At 37.0% G+C, this 22,227-nt stretch overlaps 1 protein-coding gene across 11 annotated transcripts in view; it reads left to right on the top strand.

Moving 5' to 3' along the window:
- KMT2C (lysine methyltransferase 2C) overlaps positions 1–22,227 on the top strand; it is a 188,839-nt gene that overhangs the window by 76,495 nt on the left and 90,117 nt on the right. For all 11 annotated transcript variants that reach the window (XM_083863956.1, XM_083863959.1, XM_083863965.1 and 8 more), the window contains 2 exons: positions 971–1,110; positions 2,769–2,878. In XM_083863956.1, coding sequence (XP_083720082.1) covers positions 971–1,110; positions 2,769–2,878 — 250 coding nt within the window. The remainder of the gene's footprint in view (positions 1–970; positions 1,111–2,768; positions 2,879–22,227) is intronic.

Raw genomic sequence — 22,227 nt, 5'->3', positions numbered from 1 at the left:
ATAATAGAAAACTTTTAAGGTTTCTTGGGTGGTGCAAGAGAGATGTTACTCTTTTCCCCATGAACTAAGGGGTTTTTAAATGTATTAATGCATGTAATGACTGAAGTAAAGCATGGTTTTCAGGAAAGCAAGGATTATCACAGGTTAAAATTCCAATGGTTACTGTATACAAGTGAGTTATTAATAGCAGAGAGTAATCAAGTTCAAAGAACCTTAATGGAAAACGAGGCACCACCTTTCCTGCCAATTGCTGAGGCATCAGTGATCATCAGGTCTCTTATCAGCAGGCCTAAATGCACACCCTTAGATGTCTGAGATATTCTTTAGCCTGTGGGAAATAAAGTCAGAGCTGTCACTTCTGGTTTTTTAGATGCAGTAATCTAAGTTGTGCGAATTGTTTTCTGTTGAGATTAGAGTTTGGGGAACAATGAATAAGATTGTAAACTAGTACTATATAGTAGTCTTTATATCACTGCATTTTTTAATCTCCACCCATCCCCCCCCCCCCTTTTCTGCAGCTCCCACCTTTATTTTTTTAACATCCGATGGCATTGTATAAAGATGTTTATTTCCAAACAGATTTTGAAGTCCTGGTCTTTTTTCTACATTCCCCCCATAGCTGTAGTATTTTCTATAGGCACCTCACCTCTGAATGTGGTTACCTTATTGTCAGTTCCAAGGGTTGGGCAGGTTTTATTATCAAACAGAACCAAACTTAAAGAAGCATGTGTGTTCTGAAGAACTGGAAGAGAGCAGACTTGTTTACTGAATAAGAACTTTAACTGGAAACTGTTATTGGGGAAAGTGTTGGGATAAAATATAAGGAAAACTTTTGTTCATGTTTATATTTTTTCATATTAGGAAAAAAATTTAGTCACTTGCCACGGGTTTTGGATCATTTGCGAATATCTTGCTAATTAGACAAAGAATGTGGTCACTTCTAAGTTTGTTTTTCTGCTTCCTTTTCCAGATCTCGATCAAGTGTAGCATCATGTACAAGTGTGAGCACCCAAACTGCTTCTGACGATCAGGTTGTCAAATTCTGGGATGAACTCAGTTTAGTTGGCTTACCAGATGACATTGATGTTCAAGCCTTATTTGAGCCAACAGGTAAGATCCATTGTTATCCTCTTTTTCTCCATGTCCAGTAACAGTACAGTAGCCACATGAAGTGAAGTTTTGCAGCTGTTGGTTTTTTGTGCTGTGGTGTTTGTCAAGTCTTGGATGGTGCTTTGGTAGCTTTTGCCCCTGTCAGGTTGTGTTTTTGTAGTCTTCTCTCCAGAAAAGAGAACCCTCAGTTTTGTGTGGGGAAATATTTGTAATCTGCTGCTGAACTGCTGTTCAGGTAGTAATACCTTCAGAACTATCATTCTGGTTTGGGGAGAAAAGGGAAAAGGAATGAGGCACAGCTTAATATAATTCTCAAAGATCCTAATCCTATGACGTTACCTGATCTCCTGCTGCAAATGTTATTGGAAACAATGGAATAGAAGATTTAAAAGAGCAGCAACATTAGAGCAGTAGAGGCATAATACACGTGTATGTTTCTAGAATCTGCAGGTTTTCTGTCAGGAAAATGTCTGGTTTATTATCTGCTCTTTCATTTCAATTGAACTTTTCTATTAATTAAGTTATTAATTATTTTTTCAGAAGGCATCTCTGTCCAAATGCTTTGATGCCAGTAGTCCATTCACATATTTTGCTCCAAAAAATGGAAATACATTTACATAGTAATAAAAATGTCACTCTTTCATGAGTGTGGAAACTTATTTCAAAGTCTGATTAAAAGAAAAACAATATAATCCAATGGTTTTGTTTAAATAGTTTTACTATAGTGTGTGTAGATGGGTGGGTGTAGATTTATCAATCTACATTTTTAAAGTTGCTATTATTTGTAAATGACTCTTCCCAAACCCATACAGAGATTTTTAGGATTGTTTTTTTCTGTAGCTTGAATTATTAAGTTGGCCAATACCTAATTTCAACACCTAGTGTAAACCACCATTTCTAATTTTTGTATGAAACAGACAGAGTTCCTTGGGAAGTATGCATCATTTGCAATGTTTTTCCCAGAACTGAATTAGAAACTTCTTGTAACAGTTACCTGTTGAATTCTACAAATTCTGGTGGGGTTTCTTTTTTTTTTTTTTTTTTTTTTTTTTTTTTTTTTTTTTTTTTTTGTTAGGTAGGTGTGTCTCTATCCTGTGTTTGTTGTATTGACACCATTTTCTCAGTCATTTATAGGAGTTTTTGTTCATGCTATATTTTGAGCTTTTACACACTTTGTGTAGACTCCTAAAACATCATATGAGCATATTCTACATGAACATACAGATATCTAGTCCTTGGGAATCATAAATTAAGAGAACAAACCAAGGGAAATGTTACCTGCAGTGGAATCTAAGGTCAAATGGAACTCTGTGTGTGTGTGTGTCACACAGGCATTGAAGGTAGAATCAAATTCAGAGAATGCTGTGCTACCCCAGTGCTATGATACATGATCAGGCATTTGAAAATTATAAACAGATACAAAAGGTGTGTTGTATATAAAAGAAAACGGCAGTGTTGTTAGTGTCTGATAGTAACTGTATTAGTAATACATTCAGTGCATGATAATAAGGGTTTTCAATGTTGCAACAAGAAACAAAAGGAGGAGAAAACGTCTCTGTTTTTTCTGGCATGTATTTACTGCCAGAACTGAGTTCCATACTCGGAAGTGCTTGACAGAGGTGTCCAACCGTGGCCCTTTCTCTCTCTGCCCACCCCAGGTCACTGCTGGGCTCATCACCGCTGTGCGGAGTGGTCTGTGGGAGTCTGCCAGACTGAGGAGCAGGTATCGCTGAACGTGGACAAAGCTGTTGTCTCAGGGAGCACAGAAGTGAGTAAAAACACCTGAATGCTCTAGGCTGTAAGAAAACAGGGTGGGAATGGGTTGATAAAAAGATAAATGCAATACAAAATATGACTAAATGTATCCATGTGTGGTTCTCTGCAGTCCCATTTATAATAAGGTTTCCTTGGGAAGATCCTTGTGCTAAAAACTTCTGTTGCAATTTATTTAAAAGTTTTATAGAATAGATCATTAATTAGTTTTGAGGTAACTAGAATGTAGGAAGAACCACACTGACCAAAACAAATTAAAGACAAAAGAAAAGCTGAATTCAATTAGCAACTGCTCTGCTAGGTAGGGGAAATATTTATTGTACTGGTTTATATCCTGAAATTATATGACTCAAATATAGTAAAAAAATTCTCAATTACTTTCATGCCAGTTTCAAAAAGCAAGTTAGTATAAGAAAGCCAGTGTTTGCTGTGAAACTTAGGTTGATGCTCTAAATACTCATAGAAATACACAGATAAATATTTAATCTATTAAATTGAAGTGATAATGTTTTTGGAAAAGTAAATACCTTTGAAAAGGATGAACTTGTTCTAGTGTCATATTCTGGTACCATTTTGAAATACTGGAGATGTATTCCACAATGGTTTTGCCACATGTAGCTGTATTTTTCGTCATATTTAATAATGCCCAAGAGGGTTTTTAAATTATTTTATTATTTTTTTATATTAGATCAGCCATGCTGTAAACAAATCTTTGTAATTTTTGGTGGTTTTCCTGTGGTTACGCTTCGGCCTTTTTTCACTTGAGTCTTTTTGCTTTTCATGCATTGTAATAGAACAAAAAAATTGTCATGAGATACCAGTAGATGTTCTCCATCATTTGGACTAAAAAGATGGTTTACATCAGCCTTTCAATACAAGCCATAGAATACAGCTTTCTTTGCACCCTTCTTCACCCTTATTAATATTAACTAAATGCTTTGTTTTGAATAATTTATTTAATTTCTGTGTTTCTGCTTTCAAAATAAGACTATTCAAAAAGTTTTTACCCCCTTGTTTTTGGTTTGCAGTTATTTTGTGATCAGCTCATTCCTGTCTATAGTCATTTCTTCTAACAGAAATCATGGTTGAGCTGTTAAAGTTTGTGTTTTGTTGTATTGAATTTTGTCCTGTTTTCGTTATTTCAGTTTCATTTCTTTCTGTCCAGTACCTTGCTCCTGCCCTGCTCAGGGTGATGGTGCCTAACCTTTATGTCATCAGTACCTTTTTAAGTTTTGCATAGATGTTTACAATGGAATTACTGAACTACAGAGTTTTTGAAGAATGAACATCTCTGGTGCTGCAGTTTCCGTTTTGGGCCCGTCTTTTTATGTGCTGCACTGAATCTTCCCTACTGATCTTTTCAAATTCTCCAAGTAATGTTTAGATTCCCCTGTTGCACATGTTTCATGGCAGTGCAGAGAAAGGAGAGGAGTTTGATTCAAGTGCCATTCTGTGAATTTTCTATTCACCCTTTGCTGAAGCCGTTGAGAAACTTTCTTTGTGTAGTCCAGCAGTGAGCCAGCAAAGAATGAGGCTGATTTGGATATTCTCTTTTATCCTTCTTGTGATATCTCTGGGGAGAGCTGAGTAAAGGCACAACTGTGATTCTAGAAGAATAGCTAGATGGAATTGGACTTCTTTAGCCCACTGTCATGCCAGGAATTTATTTGCTTTTTATTTTATTCTATTTCTTAAAAAAATAAGGACCAAACTCTTCTGTAGTTCTCTGTTCCTGGATACAGAGAAGTGTAGTGATTGCTCAAGAAGTTTGTGTGGAACTGGCCTAGAGCCCAAGTAATCCTATGTTTGTGTCCAGGCTGTAGTGCTTGGTAATAATTTTTCCACTACTTTTTAACTTACTACTAAGATTAGGAAGGAAGAAAAAAGTATGAGGTCCTGCTTGTTCTGTGTGGTAGTGGAAAAGCTCATCTTTGTGCGAGTTATTTTTAAAATGTCTACAATGAAAGGTAAATTAATTAATTGAAAGTATGTGTTTGTGTTTGCAGCACCTTGTGCTTCTTTTCATTTGGGCTTCTTTCTAATGGGATGTTCCTGCATTTTAAAAGAAAGGTTCTGTTTAGATGTTCTGAAATCTGTTGGCCATGCAATGCAACTGTGTGCTCAGGGCATACAGAAAAAATAGTTAAAATAAAACCAAACTGTATGCTGTTTCCTCAGCTTGCCTCCAAATTTGCTTTGGGTTTGTTGTTGTTTGCTTGGTAGGGGATTTCTGTCTTCTTGGAAGTCCTTTTGGCATGAGGAACTGGTTTGTGATGTGGCCTGCAGCACTGAAATCTTTTGTTTACTGGGAAAGTACATTTTCTTTTCCTTCTGTCCATGTAAAAATGCATATTTGAAGTGTAACCAACTTTTGATAATATAAGTCCATTGGTCTAGGTCTTTATGTTTTTAGAAAACATTTTAGGTCAGGTCTTACCTTGAAAGACTCTAATTTGTAAGCTACATTCATGTTTCTCATTAGTTGGGCTGCCTATTGTTTGCAAATCTGCTTTAACTGGATACGACAGCGTTTCTTATTACTCTGTTTACCAGTTGAGATGTCCATTTGGCTTCACTGAACTTGTGATTGCATTAATAAAGCTTGTGTGGACATACTTCACTGACCTGTTCCAAAATAGATATTTTTATCCATTTTGGTTTTCTTCTGGGCTCTTGTTTGCTGAAGGTTTAAAACACAGCACTATAGAGATCTCAGAATCTGTGAATGTCTCACAAAATACCCTGCCTAGCATGTCTTTCTTCTCCAGTCCTTTTGATTTGCTCGTAGTGAATGCTTGGCAAAGGCACCTGACCAGCTTGTTTCATGTATTTGTGTCTAGACAGAGGTGGATTCTTTGTCTTTCTTTCAAAGTCTGAGGTTTGCAATTCTTTACTATTCATGAGTGCACAAACCTGCATCTGTGAGGTGTTTGAAATCCTGTGTATCACATTGGTTTGTGACAAGGGACAAAGAAAAGCTGGAATATACAGTCAGATCTGTGGTGGAGGTGCCTCAGTTCATCTCATTGCTTGTTTTGCTTATCTCAGCAAGGGACCGTCATGGGTTTTCTCAGAACTGCTTTCTAAGTTTAGGGGGTCATAAGGAAGGACTGGTGATCTTGGTGACAAACCTACTGCCAGAGCTTTTCCCAGGCTGACTCCTAGGGATTCACCTCATTATCCTGGTACAGTGTGTAAGGTAGAGCTTCAACACCCCAATGTGGCAGGGCCTTCCCCCACTACTTCAATAGCATTTCATGGGGTTTGGGAGTAATTTTGAAAGGTTTGGAAGAAAACAACTCTTCAAAATATAAACGGGGGAGACAAAAGTTCAGTGACTTTTTTGACCCAAAACTTAAATGAGTTTTCTTAGCATTCATAAGTGTTTTCCTCAGTATATAATACTCACCATAGTAAAGAAGCTGTCATGTTGTCAGCTTCAGGGAGATAGACTTTTATTGGTGTTTCTGCAGATAATTAGTGTAAGATGCAAAACCAATGTGAATTGCAGACATAATAAGATAAACCAAGTAAAAGAATCTGATCAAACAGAAATTAGAGGTTTTTCCCTGGAAAAAAAATATAATAGATCTGGACAAGCGGCATTTACAACTTTTTCTTGGGTTTCTGGATTCAGTCTTACACTTTTGTAATTCTCCTGCTTTTTGATATTTGGAAATGTGAACTTAAATTATCATGTAAAATGTAGAGGCCTTTAAGGTTTGCATTTGTTCAATTTTTAACAAGTCTGGTTTCTGAACTGGTGGTTCCCAAAATATTTTCAGGTATTTTTAAATAATACTTTATAATTTTGATGTTTATTTTGCATATGTAGTAGGTTGCTGTTTGTCAGTAGGAAAAATAAAGTTTTCCAATTACCTGCCTTATATTGTCTAGCCATAGCTACTGTGTATGCTACAGAGTTCTAAATAAGGTAGGCTGCTTTTTGTCCCCCAGTATGTAAATAGCTCAATTCAGATGAGTTTAAAGAAGTAGATAATGTGTTTAAACTACTTTTGATCAACTGGGCACAAGAAAGGAATGCAAGAGTAACTTTCCCAGCCTGGTTTCTCTTTTGATAAGATGTAGGAAGCGGTTTCCAGGTTTGGGGGAGTTTGTCAAGGACACAAAAGTCAAAGTAAACAGTGTTGGTGGAAACCAAGGAGGAGGTTCCTATCTGCTTGAAGATTGAATAGGAGAAACATGATAGTAATGAACAGTCTGGTTTAAATGCTTTGTTCAAAACTTGATTCTAGTGTGATGCCTACCAAGCTAGATCAGATAGAAATAACGTGAGGGTAAAGATGGGAACACATTCATACATCCTCTAAAAGTGTCCATATTTTGAATGTATCTTCATCCCTTAATCTCAGTGCACTTCTTACCTTGAAGATTGTCTTTGTTTTTCATGGTATGTGTGTTTTATTTGTGCTGCTCCAAGTCGATAACCAGTTGGGCTAAAATGATACTTCCTTTTGTTGTTCCTTGTATGGCAAAGTGAGCATCAACATCCTAATGTACTGTTACCTTCATACACTTGGGAGGATTGTGCCCATTTAACCTCAGCAATTTTTCATTTGGTTTTACTTTTTGTTGAGAAAAACTGTGTGAGAAATGGCTTAGATGACAGAATCCTGAATGTAGGGATGGTGTTGGCTTTGTTGCAACCAAGCTGAACAGAGGATGGAGTGATGTGGGGTTTTTCTAGGTAGAGTGCAAGATTTGCAGTTCTTTGATGGTTTAAAAGCTCCCTTCTTCATTTTTCATTCCTGGAAGAACTACTAATTCTTAAATCCAGAGAAAAATGCATGAAGAGAATGTAATCTATCATAATTTATACCATTTCTAGGGAGCGTTCTCTGCGTTTTTCCATTTTTCAAGGATGAGCTTTGTAACACGAAACTGAAGGATCAACTCTGGTACTTGGAAGTTCTCAAACCTTGAGGTTTTTGTGGTGCTTTTGCACACAGCAGGCACTTGGCTTCTCCTCCTCTCCCTTCACTGCAGCTTGGGAGGGACTACCTGGCTGCTCTTGGGAGTGGCTTCTGATTTTATCTTATCGAGTTTTTTTTTTCCTGTAGTTGCTTTTGTCCTGCAACTGAGGAAGTACTGCAGGAAGTTTTCTTCCAAAATAACATCTACTTTCTTCTATGGGTTGCTGTCCCTTAGAGAACTCCAGGACAGAGAGTGCTAGAGAAAGAAAGACTGGAGCAATAGTGACATACATCTCACCAAGAAGAGACTTGTATGTGCTTTTGGTCAGTTTAGTAGATTTGTTTGGTTCCTGGTATGTTTCAGACATAATGTAACAGTTCAGCAATGGGGACCATGGGCTATTCAAGTTTTCCATGAATTTCCCTGTTGTTATTTGAAATTTCTCTAGAGATCTGTAGCCGTTTCCCTGCTCATGAGGGTAAGCATTGTTTTTAAAGGTCCTTACTGTCTGAGGGTACAACTGTAGGGATAGTTTAACACTGTAAATTATCTTCCATGATTTACTCTGTTCCATCACGGTTTGGATTTTGGTCACTTAAAGCCAGATCCTTCTTGTCTTGAAGAATGTGAATTGTTCTTAGAGCTTGCAAATGACATCAGAAAGCCTGTGTCAGTTGTTTTATAGCTGTATTTCCCAAGTTCTGGAAAGCAGCTGTGGTGTCTTAAAATTGTCATAGTTGGCTCTGATTTACATGTGCAGTTCTTCTGGAACACCTTTGTACACCATAAATGTCAGTACAGCTTTGGTAAATCTGTTCAGGTTACAGAGCTGCCATGAGACCTCTCTTTGTTCGGATTTTTTGCAAGTCCAAGAGTTTGAGAACAGATATTCGATGCTTAGTAATTCTTTCCCGTGAGGGGATGAGGATTGGAACAGGTTGCCCAGAGAAGCTGTGGCTGCCCCATCCCTGGAAGTTCAAGGCTGGGTTGGATGGAGCTTGGGCAGCCTGGCCTGGTGGAAGGTGTCCCTGCACATGGCAGGGGGTTGGAACTGGATAGTCTTTAATGTACCTTCTAACCCAAACCATCCTTTGACTCTGTGATTCTGGTTTTTTTTCTGCAGTGAAACATAGAACAGAAAAATGTAAATTACAGCACTGACAGAAAAGTTTTGTTACCTATCAAAACACAGCACCTTTGAAGCTACAAACTTAAGGACTCAGCTTTCAAAACACAGTTTCCATTTCTCCAGTTGTCTGGTAGACCACATTTTCAGAACAAAATGAAATACATTTCTCTAAATCTCTGCTGGTATTTAAGACAATGAAGTAAAAGCGAATTAAGAGCTTTGAGAATTCTCTTCTTGTACATTTGTGTAATTATTTTGGCACCTAAATTATGGATACCTTGGGATATAATTAGCCTCCACACTTGTATGGGAATCTTCAGTGGTGTATTTAAAAGTTTGTAAGGATTACTATAAACTAGACTGGTCTGTCTGAATCATATGACTGGTCATAAAATGAGAGGCAGTAACACATGGGAAACTAAGCACTTCTGATTGAATGGGTCTGCAAATTATTTTAATTTTGAATTTTCTATTTACTGAGAAAAACACCCTCATTTATGTTTCTAGTCTTTCTGGGGTAATTATTTACCTCAGAATACTTTGTTACTTGAGTGGGTCTGGGTACATGGCTGAGGGAGAGGTAGGTAGTAAGAGTTAATTGTTGTGATGTAATTGACGTTTATCCGGTGAAGAGCTGGTCTGTTTTTTCTTTCCCCACCACTTATTAGATGGATTGGTGCTTCAGGTTTGTACTATGTGGTGTGAGATACTCTGTTATCATTAAGTAACTTTCTAAGTCAGCCAGCCAATGAAAAAAAATAAAGGCATACAAAGCTACAGTATTAAACAGAAAATATTTAATTAAAAACTTGCTTCTAAAATAATCTGAGGAATATTAGGCTTTTCCCCTAGCCAAAATTTCATTTTAAATAAATACAGAATTTTAAAGTAATTTTCCAGTAATTAAACATTTTTATTATTAATATTCCAGTAAAGCCAGTACTGTGCTTTAGCCTGTTAAGGTCTTTGGGATTTTTACAAGTGGAAAAGTTTATTGGGAATATGAAGAAATACTTATTTCAAGACTATATGGCACATGTCCAATTTAGCACTTTTTAAAATTAGCATCTTGAGACAAAAAAGAGGTTCCTTTCTTTAGAGACACTGTTTATGTGTTATGTTCACTTTAGAGATCTGTTTATGGGCTAATGTACATTGGAGTATCAATATATCAAATATCAGCAAAGTGTTTGATTTAGAGCTTTTTCTGTGTACTTGTTTATGGAGTTTGATTCTTATCAAGTACAGATACTTAAATGTCACTTTCTGGTCTCTGTAGTAGTTCCTTGTTTGATAACCTGTTATCAGTGTGATTCTGACCTGTTGCCTGGAAGAAGGAGCACATGGCCATGTGAAACTTATTTAGCTATCATTATTTTTTTATATTTTCTTCCTCGTGTTTATTGTATTTACAAGAGGAAGGCAGGCTTTAATTTGTGAATCGCAGTTCAGAGAAGAATATGCCTTCTCAGATGAAGAAGAACAGAAGATGCACATTTTTTAAACGAATTTTTTTTGAGATTTTTCTTTTGATGTGCTTTGTCACGAACCTTCTGTGAAATAACATCTATGTTTGTATCCCTACCTATATATTTCCAAGTATATATATATAAAAATTACTGTGGATTTGTGTGCAGATCAAGCTGTACTGTCAGTGCACATTGGAATTCACTTCTTAGAGTAAAACTGTGTTTTGTTCCTTATTTGGGCCATAATAACCAAGTTTTAGAGCTTACCCACAGCCAGGGACAATGACTATGGATTCTGCATGGATTCTAATATATATGTTTTAGGTTTAAGTAATAAACTTCTTTTCACAGTGAGACAGAACTTCTCGTAAACTGTCACTTCTTTCCAGGGCACAAATGCAATTTCTCTCACTTCCATGGCTCTGTGTCCCTCACAGTTTTGCATATCTGAACAGAAGCTTGGTGTCATTTCTGGCAGGTGAATCTACCTCAATGATCTTTCCCATTATAACTGCATTTGTGGAATACAGCAGCAAATGAGAGGGGAAATACTTGGGTTACTTAGCACTAAGTGTCTTTCCTTAAGATGGTTTGTGTGGCTTGATCTGAAGGGGGAAGTGTTTGATTTTTCAGCTTGAACCATTGTTTTTCTCTCCCAGAGCAGTGATGCTGCTGGGTCCTTGCTCTGGAGCCAGGAGGAGCTTCCAGGGAGCTCACCCTGGGAGCGCTCCCATGACACTCAAGTAGGAAAGCAGAGTCAGCCTTAGAGTTTTCAGTGTGGGTTTTCTTTTTTTTCAAGCTGAACGCTTTGAAAAATGCACCTTTCTTGAACTCCAGATGTAGGATAGGTGGGTACAGGAATTGGGAGAGAGATTGTGGCTACAGAAACGTTTCTGAGAGGGTTTTGATGTTGAATAGGTAATAGGCACTGAGGGCAGGCTGAGGTGTAGGAACCAGACAAAATGGACTTGGGGGCATGGAGAGAGACTGAGAAACAGCAACAGCCCAGGAATGAAAGACGAAGAGCCTTGCTGAGAAACATGAAAGGGCCTGTGTTCCTGGAGGAATTTCCAGTGCAGGTTTCCTTTATTCACTAACATTCACTGAAATAATTTACTGAAAGCTCTGAAGTGAAATTGTTCAGTGTGTGTTCCAAACTGCTGAAGTGTGTTTCACAAAGACCTTTTCTTCCTTTTGCATGACTGGAGTAGAAAACACTTTTTTTCATAATACGTCAAAAGAAATCCTCTTTTTTTTTTTTCCTCCCTGCCCTTCCCTTGGTGTATTTCATAGATGTTACTCTGAGCATTAAGGCAATGACATAGTAGTTCACTGACATTCCATTTCAAGATTTTATGATCTGGGGGGAGGGTTATGTGTTAAAACCAGAGAGAATCTGATCTCCAAGAAGCGAAGAAAACCTGATCTCTGAAGAGCAAAGAAGGAAAACCACACTTTCCAATCAAAAATGTACCTTCTTCCTTGGTAATGTGTCATTTTGCTCCTGGGACTTACCCATTTTCGAGCTTTGGTGTAGAAAATGAGAATGCAGATACTTGGGCTCTCCCTTTCTCCTGTCTTTCTGTGCTCAGCAACAATGGCATAGTCCTTCAGTGTCTACAAAAGAGAGAAAATGTCAGTGGATTCCCCCAAACTCTGGATGTGGAACAAGGAAATAAAATCTCATTTTAAAATGTATGAAAATATTAACAAATTTATTTAAACTATTATGCCATTAATATTTTCAGCAAATGAGAAAACTGGAGCTCTGGATGTATTTAAAAAGTCAGGAAACCACACCCATCTCTTAACCAGCATGCCAGCAGTAAGTTTATAAAAATTTACACAAGGAAATGTGGCAGTACCACCAATCTCCTCAATTTTGTAGGTGTTATAATGCAGCCCTCCTTTTCCAACCTTATTACCACTTCACTCATGGTTGCTTCTGATTTAAATATTTTATATTCAGTCTTTTCCATAGCTAATCTGGGGTTTTTTATTGTTGGTGCTCAAGGGTCTAATTTTGCCTTTTGTGTGATGGTTATATTTATGAAAAAAGACTAATCAGTCTTTTGGAGTTAATATTGGTTAGTTTCACATAAGGACAGGTCCTCATTATTCTTTAAGCATTATAGAAATAAAAAGGCCTCTTCAGCAGCTTTCTCCTTAATATATAGCACAGGAATAAAAGGAAAAAAATACCTCAGTGGGGCTAGTAGGTGTATTTGCTCAGCTGTAGCATTGTTTGCTTAGTTACACAACTGACTCTAATCTAGGTTTCACAGCAGTTTCCCTTTTATATAGTATTTTATTTAAGCATGTCTGTTAAATTTATCATGAATGTGAGTCACGTGGGAGCTTTTTTGGTGGTTGGTTGTTGTTTTTTTTTCAATGAGAGCTTTACAGTCCAGACTCTCTAATGAAATTAGAATTGTAAAGGGGTTCTGATTATTCCGGTCAAAAGAGTCTGAGGGTTTTTTTTTCCTGATTAATCTAAATTATATTGCGGGTTTTCATTTGGGGTTTTCACCCATCCTCAAAGAAATCTTACAAACATGCTTTAAAACTCAGGAGTACTCCTCATCTTAGTCTGTTGGCATCAGTTTGCTTTTAAGCAGTAGCCTAAAAACTACTTCTGAGATTGGTGTACTCAGCAGCTAGCAAAATCAAACCATTAGCAAAAAATAGTTTTGAACTCCCTGAAGATTTTGTTATTGACTTCCATTAGTGTAAGTTCTGTCCCAGAGTTGCAGATTGAGCATAAATATTGCAGACATCAGTATGAAGTAGTGCCATTAATGCAGGTGTCGTTGAGTGGTTTTTTTAATAACATGGAGCAAATCAGGCATGAGAGAGGCATCTTAGGGATCTTCACAAATGTGGAGCAACTGCCCTTCCTGTGCAAGTGCAACACCTCAGTGGGAAATACACACATTACTTTCATTAAAGCTATTGTTCCTAACAGCCACTGTTGATAGTCATTTATTTATGTGAAAGAATTAATATTGTTTATTTTCATGTATATAGTTGTCCTCCCCCTTCTGCAGGTCTGACCTGGGAATAAAAAGTAGGCAGACAATAGTAGGTCTACTGCCAGTAATGAATGTGTAGGTGTTTCATGAGTCATAGTCATGATTAATTATAGAAATGCTGTTAAATAATATTAATTGAAGAACTGATGAAGTGGCATGTCCTCAAAGCAGCACTTCACATAAGATTATTTTTTTTTTAACCAGTGTGTTTTCAGTGATATTAATGGTTTCCCTCAAAGATGTCACTTTCCTCTTCAGTATGTCAGGGAGGGAAAGTAGCTGTTATGAAAGAAATAAATATTTATTTCTTGAAACATCTAACATGGGTAAAACAACTTGATACACTATATTGCAGTGTCATGGTCTTACTTCAGATATATCTATTCAAGCTGCAGTCTAGATTCTATTTTTTATAAAACTGCAAGTGCTTCCACATCTCGCCTTTCCCTTTGCAGTTTTTAATTTGTACTATAATATTTCCTTTCTGTTCAAAAATTTTTCGCCCACTCTGCTTCAATATGAAATTGGTTTGTAAAGAACTGGGAAGAATAAGAGAATCTGCAGAATAAATAGTGAATATGAATCTAAATACTTAATCCAACCAAATATCCAAGCAAATACTGAGGGTTTTTTTTCGAGTACTGCAGGTTGTTACAGAATATTAGGTGTTGTTTGTGCTGTATTTCTAGGGAGATATGTTGACAAATCATAAACCTTTAAAAGCAAATAGATAACTTCTAGAGAAATGACACAAGAAGACAGTTCAGTTGTTAGTATTATTCTTTGAGCTTTGTGAGGGAAATGTTCATTTTCCAAAATATAAATGGATTTGATACGTTCAATAAGTAGGAATTTCAGTTTTCTCAAATGTCATACCAGGTGAGTTTTTTTTTTAATGAGAGCAACTTGAAATAGATGGCAAATCGTTGGCAAGACTGCTACCATTACTCATCCATCACATCAGAATGTGCCTTGGGCACCTCCAGAATGTTTGCTTCCTGTCAGACATAAAATAGTGTGATGGATAAATCCCTCAGTAAAGGTCGGCCCTGGCAGCAATGCTCTCTCAGCTGAGAAGCTGAAAGGTCAGGATGCTCAGGATTCTGGTAGGACTGGAAGCTGAGCATCTCACTAACATGTGGTTGTACTTCCACTCCTAATTTTATGTGAGCTTATTGTGTGTGGTGCTTCTGGAAGTTCATTTCTGTTGGTGAGTGCTCTGTTACAATCTTAGGCACCAGCTGAGTATTTTTCAGCCTTTATTGAACTCCTTTAAATAAATCAATTTTGTGGTAAACCATCTCTTGTCTTATGGGTGTTTTAAGTAAAATACTCATCCTAGTACTGTGACAGAATTGTTATCTTAGCACTGTCACAGCATTAGGATGTCATCTGATGCTGAGATTTCTGTGCCATCAGATAAAATTGGGTTTAGAAAACAGTGCAATCATCTTGATTGTTTTGACCATCTGAACAGCTCTCTAATACTACTGGACTGCTGACATGAATTAGCTGAGCAGCCTGTGTCTCTTGAGGAGTTTATTTGTAAATGATGATGATGATGATTAAGCCCAGGAACCTCAGTGAAGTGGACTCTCCACTGTGTCAGCATGGGGACAGTCTGTGTTTAGGGCTTACAGCCTGGTCTGGGTGGAAAATGCACTGTCCAGAGCATAACCCGGCGTCCACAATAGAACTCTCAGCATCTCAGACTGGCTCCTGCTCTCTCTCCAGGCACCACATCTTTTGTTGACCCAAATTGTTTCCCCTTCACTAGCTCTGATGTATTATTCATGTTATTTCAATGTGGTTTTACTTTTGATAAAGGAATGGGATTTCCCCATTTGACTGTAAACATGGTGAGAAAAAGCTTTTAGGACATTATTCCAGCCCTAGTTTAGCTATAACCAGCTGAAATATAAATATCAAAACCTCCTTGTCCTGTCATTAGAGATTAAGGAGAAGCTTTATGAAGAAGTAGGACTGTGCTTGGTTTGACTTTGTGCCACAAATGAAAGAGAAGCTTCATTTAATTGTTTCTACCTTTACACATAACAGTGTTAAAAAATACACAGAATCCTGTAATGGAGAAAAATGGGTTTAATGTTAGAGACCAAGTAGGAATTGGTTCTGGAACAGAAGAAAATATGTACATTTACTGAGGGAATCTGTGACATATAAAGCATAACACTAATCTCTGGCAGTTCTTTTCCATTTGATGGCACTAACATTTCTATAATTAAGAGCAATGGAATTATTTAGAGGAAAACTGTGTTATAAACCATTCTTTTTTTAATTGAACAGCTGTAATTTCTACCAATGGAGCAAACTATATTATAAGAAAATGATTATTAGTTTAAAATGCAAAGTTAAATGAATGCAAAATTAACAAACAGATGGTGAAGAATTATTGTGCTTTATTTTACTCCTGGGTAAAAGGGCTCATGCAGGATTGTAAAAATGTCATCACACTTCGTAAACCTGAAAGCAAACAGAATTTGCAGTTGTGCACATCTGTTTTGGGACACTGCTAGAGGGTTAGAAGAATCAATGTTGTTTTCAAATAAGGGTATTCATCAAAAGGATATCATTTACTTAACAGTTATGGCTTCTGCTAAGCATCAGACTTAATGTTCTGTGGAATTCATTACAAAATTTGGCAGCTTTTTTTCTTCACAAGCTACTGAGGCAGCATTCTGCAAAACTGAAACAAACAGCCTCTTCTTACCCTCACCTCCCTGAAGCCCAGAACAACAGTTGAATAACCTGCTTCATTGTTTGACCAGTAATTTTAGGGTTTTAAATTCTAGGTCAAGATGTTGCACTTCACAATGCTTGCCCAAGAAATACCAGTGAAGGAACAGGATGGGAAGACATGGGGCTTATTTATTTATTTCAGTGTCTAGTGAGTTAAAGAATTATATAATGTTTGGGAATACCATGTCTTGGGAGAAACAATGGGACAAATACGTGTAAGTGACTAATTTAGTCAAATTGAAAAAAAAGGCTAAAAGCCCCAGCCAGATAAAACATGTCAAGTTTTTATTAGGGAAGAAATGATATTAATGTTTAAGCTGGTAGTTTCAAAGTATGCCACCTAATTGCTTTGTTTGAGCTCAATTTACAAAAATTAGTGAACTGGAGATGTAGGATTTTGTTTATGATGACTTAGTGCCATTTGGAGAGTGCAATTTAGGAACAGCCAAGGAAATAGGAATTATGAACAATAAGGTACTGATTGCAGTCAGTGGGGAAGGAATACTAAGGAGGTGCTCACTAATGAGGAAAGTATTAAAGGCAGGAAATTCTTGCAATTTTTTTATGTCTCTACATAATCCAGAGTTTCTTGTCACTCCGTCCCTTCTATTACCTTGTAAATTATATGTATCATTGAGTGTATATAGTGACTTTGGCTGACATTAACTTTCTGCTAATTCAGGGCAATGTATCTACAAAATCTTTTAAGAAAGACTGCATTATTAAGACTATAAAATGAAAACACAAAGTTTGGGCCATGTCAGAAGACAGATTGTCTGCACACAATTAACATCCTTTGCACACAGTTAGTGTCCTTTGCACACAATTAATGTCTTTTGTGCCTAGGCCTGATTATGCATCTTAAATTGTATGGTCACATGCAGAACAGTTTGTGCCCAGTTCAGTCCATAGGATGGACATTTCTTTCTTAGTATAAACCTCTTCAATATTCCATTTTTTCATTATTGTTTGGTGTGTAGGTAAGTAGACTATGCACATACTGCTGAAAAGAAAGAGTTCCTAATTTCTGTATGAATTTTTCTATAATGTTTTTACTATAATGAACATGTGAATAACTTTTCTATATAATTCTTTTAAATAACAGATTTATATGGCACTGTTATGTATCTTAGGTTACATTTTCCCCCAGAGAATTTGAATTTATTTATGTCTGCTAATTTGGATGGCAAATTAAAAGAGTTTCAGAAATACTCAGGGTTAGTTAAAAAGGTTGCACTGATGTTGCAGTTGTTCCTTCAGTCTGTTGCAGTTGAGTGCACAATCTATGTAGAAATTAAGACTGAATTTTTACAGGGCAAAGAAAATTCCAGGCTTTTAACAATAAGATTAAAAAGTAAACCAAAAAAAGTAAGAAAAAAAATTACTTAGTGCACTGCACAGTATCATCAAGGAGCTTCATGAAATGAAATGAAACTCAACTTTTTTGCAGGCCATTGCTCAGTTGGCATAACTAAGTGCTTTTCTTCTCCCACAAGCCGTCCACAACCTTTTCCAATATTTCCTTTTTTCCCCTCTATAAATTAAGCACAGTCTAACAGGTAATAGGTTTCTTTAATGCAGTGAGTCCTCTTAAAAAATCTATTTTATGCACAAAATCCACATTTGATCTGTAATCCTCCTTGTGTTTTAATGCACACATGTGTGCGTGTCTGCTCATTCCTTTATCTGTGTCTCCATGGCTCTGGGTTGCCTTGTATTTGTCTGCCTGTATCATTTCCTTTTGTTAGGGAGAAAAAGGAAAAGGCAGACCTCCCAAACTGCAGGTTTAAAGCCTTTGTGGCTACATGAGAGCACTGCTATTTGAGCTGCCTGGGTGATAGTGATACAGCATTAGGTGTCAGAGAACAGTGTACTTTACCTCCCTGTAATCTTCATCCAATTTCAGTTGCCTCAGACTTCTGGCTTTTTGTTCAAGTTGGTATTTTTAGCTGCTTCCACTCTTCATCTCTCCTTAACATTTCTCATCCCTTTTGCCTGGGTTCTTTCTTAGATCTGTCCTGTCACCATTTCCTCGGTCTTAGCACCTGAGTTCCTTTAGGTCTTTATCCAATTTGGGTGCTGAGGTTTGATTCATTGGCCCTTCAAGTGTTACCCCTGCTTCTCCTCAGCTTCCATACCTATCTGTGGTTTCTCCTTCCAGTCTAATCAGATTCATTCGCGCAGTGAATCCCTTTTGTCTCTCTGCTCCTTACTTGTCTATCTGCCTTAAGTGGCAGGAGTATCAGGATCCTTAGGGATGTCTGCTTTCCATACCAGTGGCTTTTTGTGCTTAGAGTATTTATTACAGACTTCCTCCCTCTAAGCCTTGTCAGACTGAAGGAAGCTTTGCAGGAGGTACATGATGTCCAGTCAGTCCTAGAAGTTGGAGAGGATCAGTCGTGATCAATGAGAGTAGGTTTTTCTGTGATTTTTTCACTGACAAACTTCTGTAAGTGTTTTACATTTAAATGTAAATGTTTTACATTTACATTTACATTAATTTTCTTAAGCTTGGTCACATCTTGGTAGATCTGCAGGGAAAGGGCAGAAGTTGCATCCCCCCACACTAAAACTCATGACAAGTTGCAAGTCTAATGAATGAGATTGGTTTTAAGATGAACAAAATGTTTTTGTTAATGACTTTCCTGTTCTCAGAAATGGCTGGAAAGTTTTGTGTAAGTGTGCCAAAATATATAAGAGAATTTAGAGATGTGTTATGGGAAGTTTAGCACAACTTCTTATTGTTCAGAAAACTTGAGAGGATTTATATGAAAGTATCTTTAAACCGACTCCATGAACATCCCTTCTTTGATAGTGCTGTGCTGACAAAAACTTTGGTGTGGACTTGGCTGTGGTACCAGTAGAGAACTTGTGTCAACATAGGACAGCTCAAGACTGTTGCCTAAATTTTGACCTGCCTGTGGATGTGTCTACCTGTGAGCTGTGTTCCAATTCCAGCTGCAGCCATTGGAGATCTGGCCAGTCTTGTAGCCTGAAAATGGACACCCACTGTTTGGCCAACTGAATTGCCATGAACTGAATTCCATAAAATGACTAAGCCTAATTAAGTATAATGGAGTTTGGATGTCCTCATCAAGCCTTGTGTTGTTTGGAAACACAATGTGACTGTATGAGCACTAAATTCTTCTTTTACTTTAAATACCTTTATAAATGTACTTATGTTGTAATCTATAGAATGCTTGAGCTACTTCAGAATCTCAGATCTGATTTAGGAGTTCAGGAGCTATGCTGGATTTGACAGAAAGTTGACTTCATCCCAGTATGTTCTGCAATGACCAGTAACAGATGCCTAGAGATGATCATTAAACAACAAGCATGTAGCAATGTTTTCCTCAATCATTTTTTCTCAAGCCTCCAACAATTTGTGGCTCAGCCCATGCTCTGCCAACACAAAGAGATGTCTACACACACTTCTTAAGACCTTCCGAGCATGAATCAAATGGAACTGGCACAATAGTCTGTTTTCTGAGCCTGCCAAAAAGCAGCCTCAAACCAAAGCTGATGATTTTTGTTCTTGCCTTGTTTGTCCTGGAGTTGCTGATGCTGAAGCCTAATAACCACAGTTTAAATTACATTAAACATTATTGACCTTCTTGTTGTTGACAGTCTAACTAAACAACAGGCTCGTGTGTGCTCTTCTGCCACGGTGGATATTAGATGGGAATTAAGGGAGTAGCTGGTTGTTAGCTGTGGAGAAGCTTAGCCTCACTCAAAACATTTACATTATCCTAAATCTTGCAGAAAGCGAGGAGGTGAATAAAAAACCCACCCCTTTTTCCTCATGAAAGTGTGAAAAAAGCAGCAAAGGCAGAGTCTGCGAGGGAGATCATATGCATGCAGTTATTCCACTAGTTTATGTAATGATGAGGAGAACACAGCTCTAAGGCACCCAAACCCTTCCATGGAGCTTCTGAATAAACAGGATTTGGGAACATTTCAGGTTATATGAGGGAGAATTTGTGTGCCATAAAGTTTGCATGTTTACCTATTTTCATATTTCAAATAAAAAAAGCTATTCTACTTACCAAACTTGATTCTTGTTAGTTTTTAACATATTCACCACTAATACAAAAAACACCCCTCCAAAACTTGAATGCTTTTTTCTCTGAATTCTTAAATGCCTTAGTATCAACACAATTTATTTAATGTAGTTTTTAATGAAAGTGAAAAAGAGAGGCAGCTGGTAGGAATGACAGACAAAGTAGGGACTTGTAGAGAGCCTGAAATTTCCACACTCAAAGGGACTTCTGCTTTCTACCTTGATTACATGTGTTGAGTGATTGTGTTAAGGTTTGAGAAAGAAGAATAACTGATCTCTGATTGACTTGCTTATTACAAATTGAAGTAATTTCCAAATGTGTGACATGAATCGTATAAGATTAGAAAGCTAGAAGGTAATTTCCAGTACTCCTGGAAAGGTGTTTAATACTTTGAATCAGTAGTTCAGTCAAAAGCCGTTAATTGTTTTTATGTTGCCATCTTACTGCATTGTGCTCTTTAGTGCTTTATGGTACTTAAACCAGTGTATTTGACAAGAGAGATGCTAATGGTCATTAGTGTCTGCAAGCAATATAAAGCTTTTTCTAGATGATGGAGTAATCAATGAAGATTATCAGAACTAGGAGAGAACATACTTCATTAATCACTGCTTATATAAAAATTCCTTCATGCTCTCATTAATGACACGTTGTTATGCTTCAGTTCTCTTCAGTCACAGGTTTGTGTGACAGCATTTCCCAGTAGCTAAACTGTCTGAAATTTGTTCCTGTAGGTAATACATTAAATTATTTAACCAAGGACAGATTGCTTGTGTATATTTTTGGTACACTAACATATAATTAAAATTTCTTGTTGTTCTCATAGGTTTTGTCACCTGATCTTTTTTTAAAGAAAAAGTTCATAATCAGTGAAAAACTTGTCATTTTGCAATTCACAGTACTAATATTTAGGTTTAGGACACTAACCAAGTTGCCAAGTACTTACTCAAAGTGTATTTTAGCCTTTCTTTAATATCTGCCTTCTAAGGGTTGTTACTTGTCCAGTTGCTGAGACAGTAATACTATGAAGTAATTCTAAGGGTAATAAAATAGTGATAAAACATGACCTCTGATGAATTCTTGGTACTATCTGGATAAACTCTTACATTGTCTTACAGGCATCTTTTTATAATTTGAATTTTGGAGTACTCTAAAGTATGGAGCAGCAGGAAGGTTAGAAATACATGAACAAAAAGCTGCTGCTCTTGTCACCATTTTCCACTTGGGCCATCTGTTTCCAGTAAAGCCAGTAGGATTTGTGACATCAGCTGAGCTGAACAAGGCAGAATTAATGTTTTTGTTTAGCTGGTTTTGGTGCAATTACAGTTGTAGCAAGGAGATATTTGTCTTCCTGGAAATCTTCTGTGTGGTTTCTGCCACTCTTATTTCATGGAGGGTGTTCTCCCATAGAGCTAGAATACAGAGGAGGTGATTGATCAGGTTTTGTTTTCTGTTAGTTCAGTTAGTTCTTCCTCTTCCACTGTATTTGTACAACGTCGTATTTGAGCCAATGGGATTAGTAAATAAAGGGAATTTTAAAATTAAATTTTAAAGATGGCATCGCTTTAAAAAATCAGTTCCTTTTCTGTCTGAAAAATCAGATATATAAAAAAAAGGAAAAAAAGTCAAAATTGCCAAGTAGAAAGAGGAGTGGATAGTTATAAATGATGGAAATCACAATAGTACAAAGAAGTACAAGTAGGGATGGACTCAGCTTTCTTGCAATGGACAAGTGCACAAGGAACTTACTGAAGGAACAGTTGGTAACCATTGAAGGACTTTCTGAGTAGGAAAATAGTCCACTGACTCTGCTTTAATTTATTTCCTAGAGTGTACTGTGAATAAATAATAAACTATCTCTCCAGCTTTCTGACACCTTGTAAAGTTGGGGTTTTTTTTCCCTGTGGAACAGGAATGTAAAATTATTTGATCCATAAACAAAACAGTGTTTGTCTTGCCTTGAC

The sequence above is a fragment of the Zosterops lateralis genome (assembly GCF_965231275.1).
Source record: "Zosterops lateralis genome assembly, chromosome: 1".
NCBI classification, from domain to species: domain Eukaryota; kingdom Metazoa; phylum Chordata; class Aves; order Passeriformes; family Zosteropidae; genus Zosterops; species Zosterops lateralis.
This window is presented reverse-complemented; position numbering and strand designations above follow the sequence as displayed.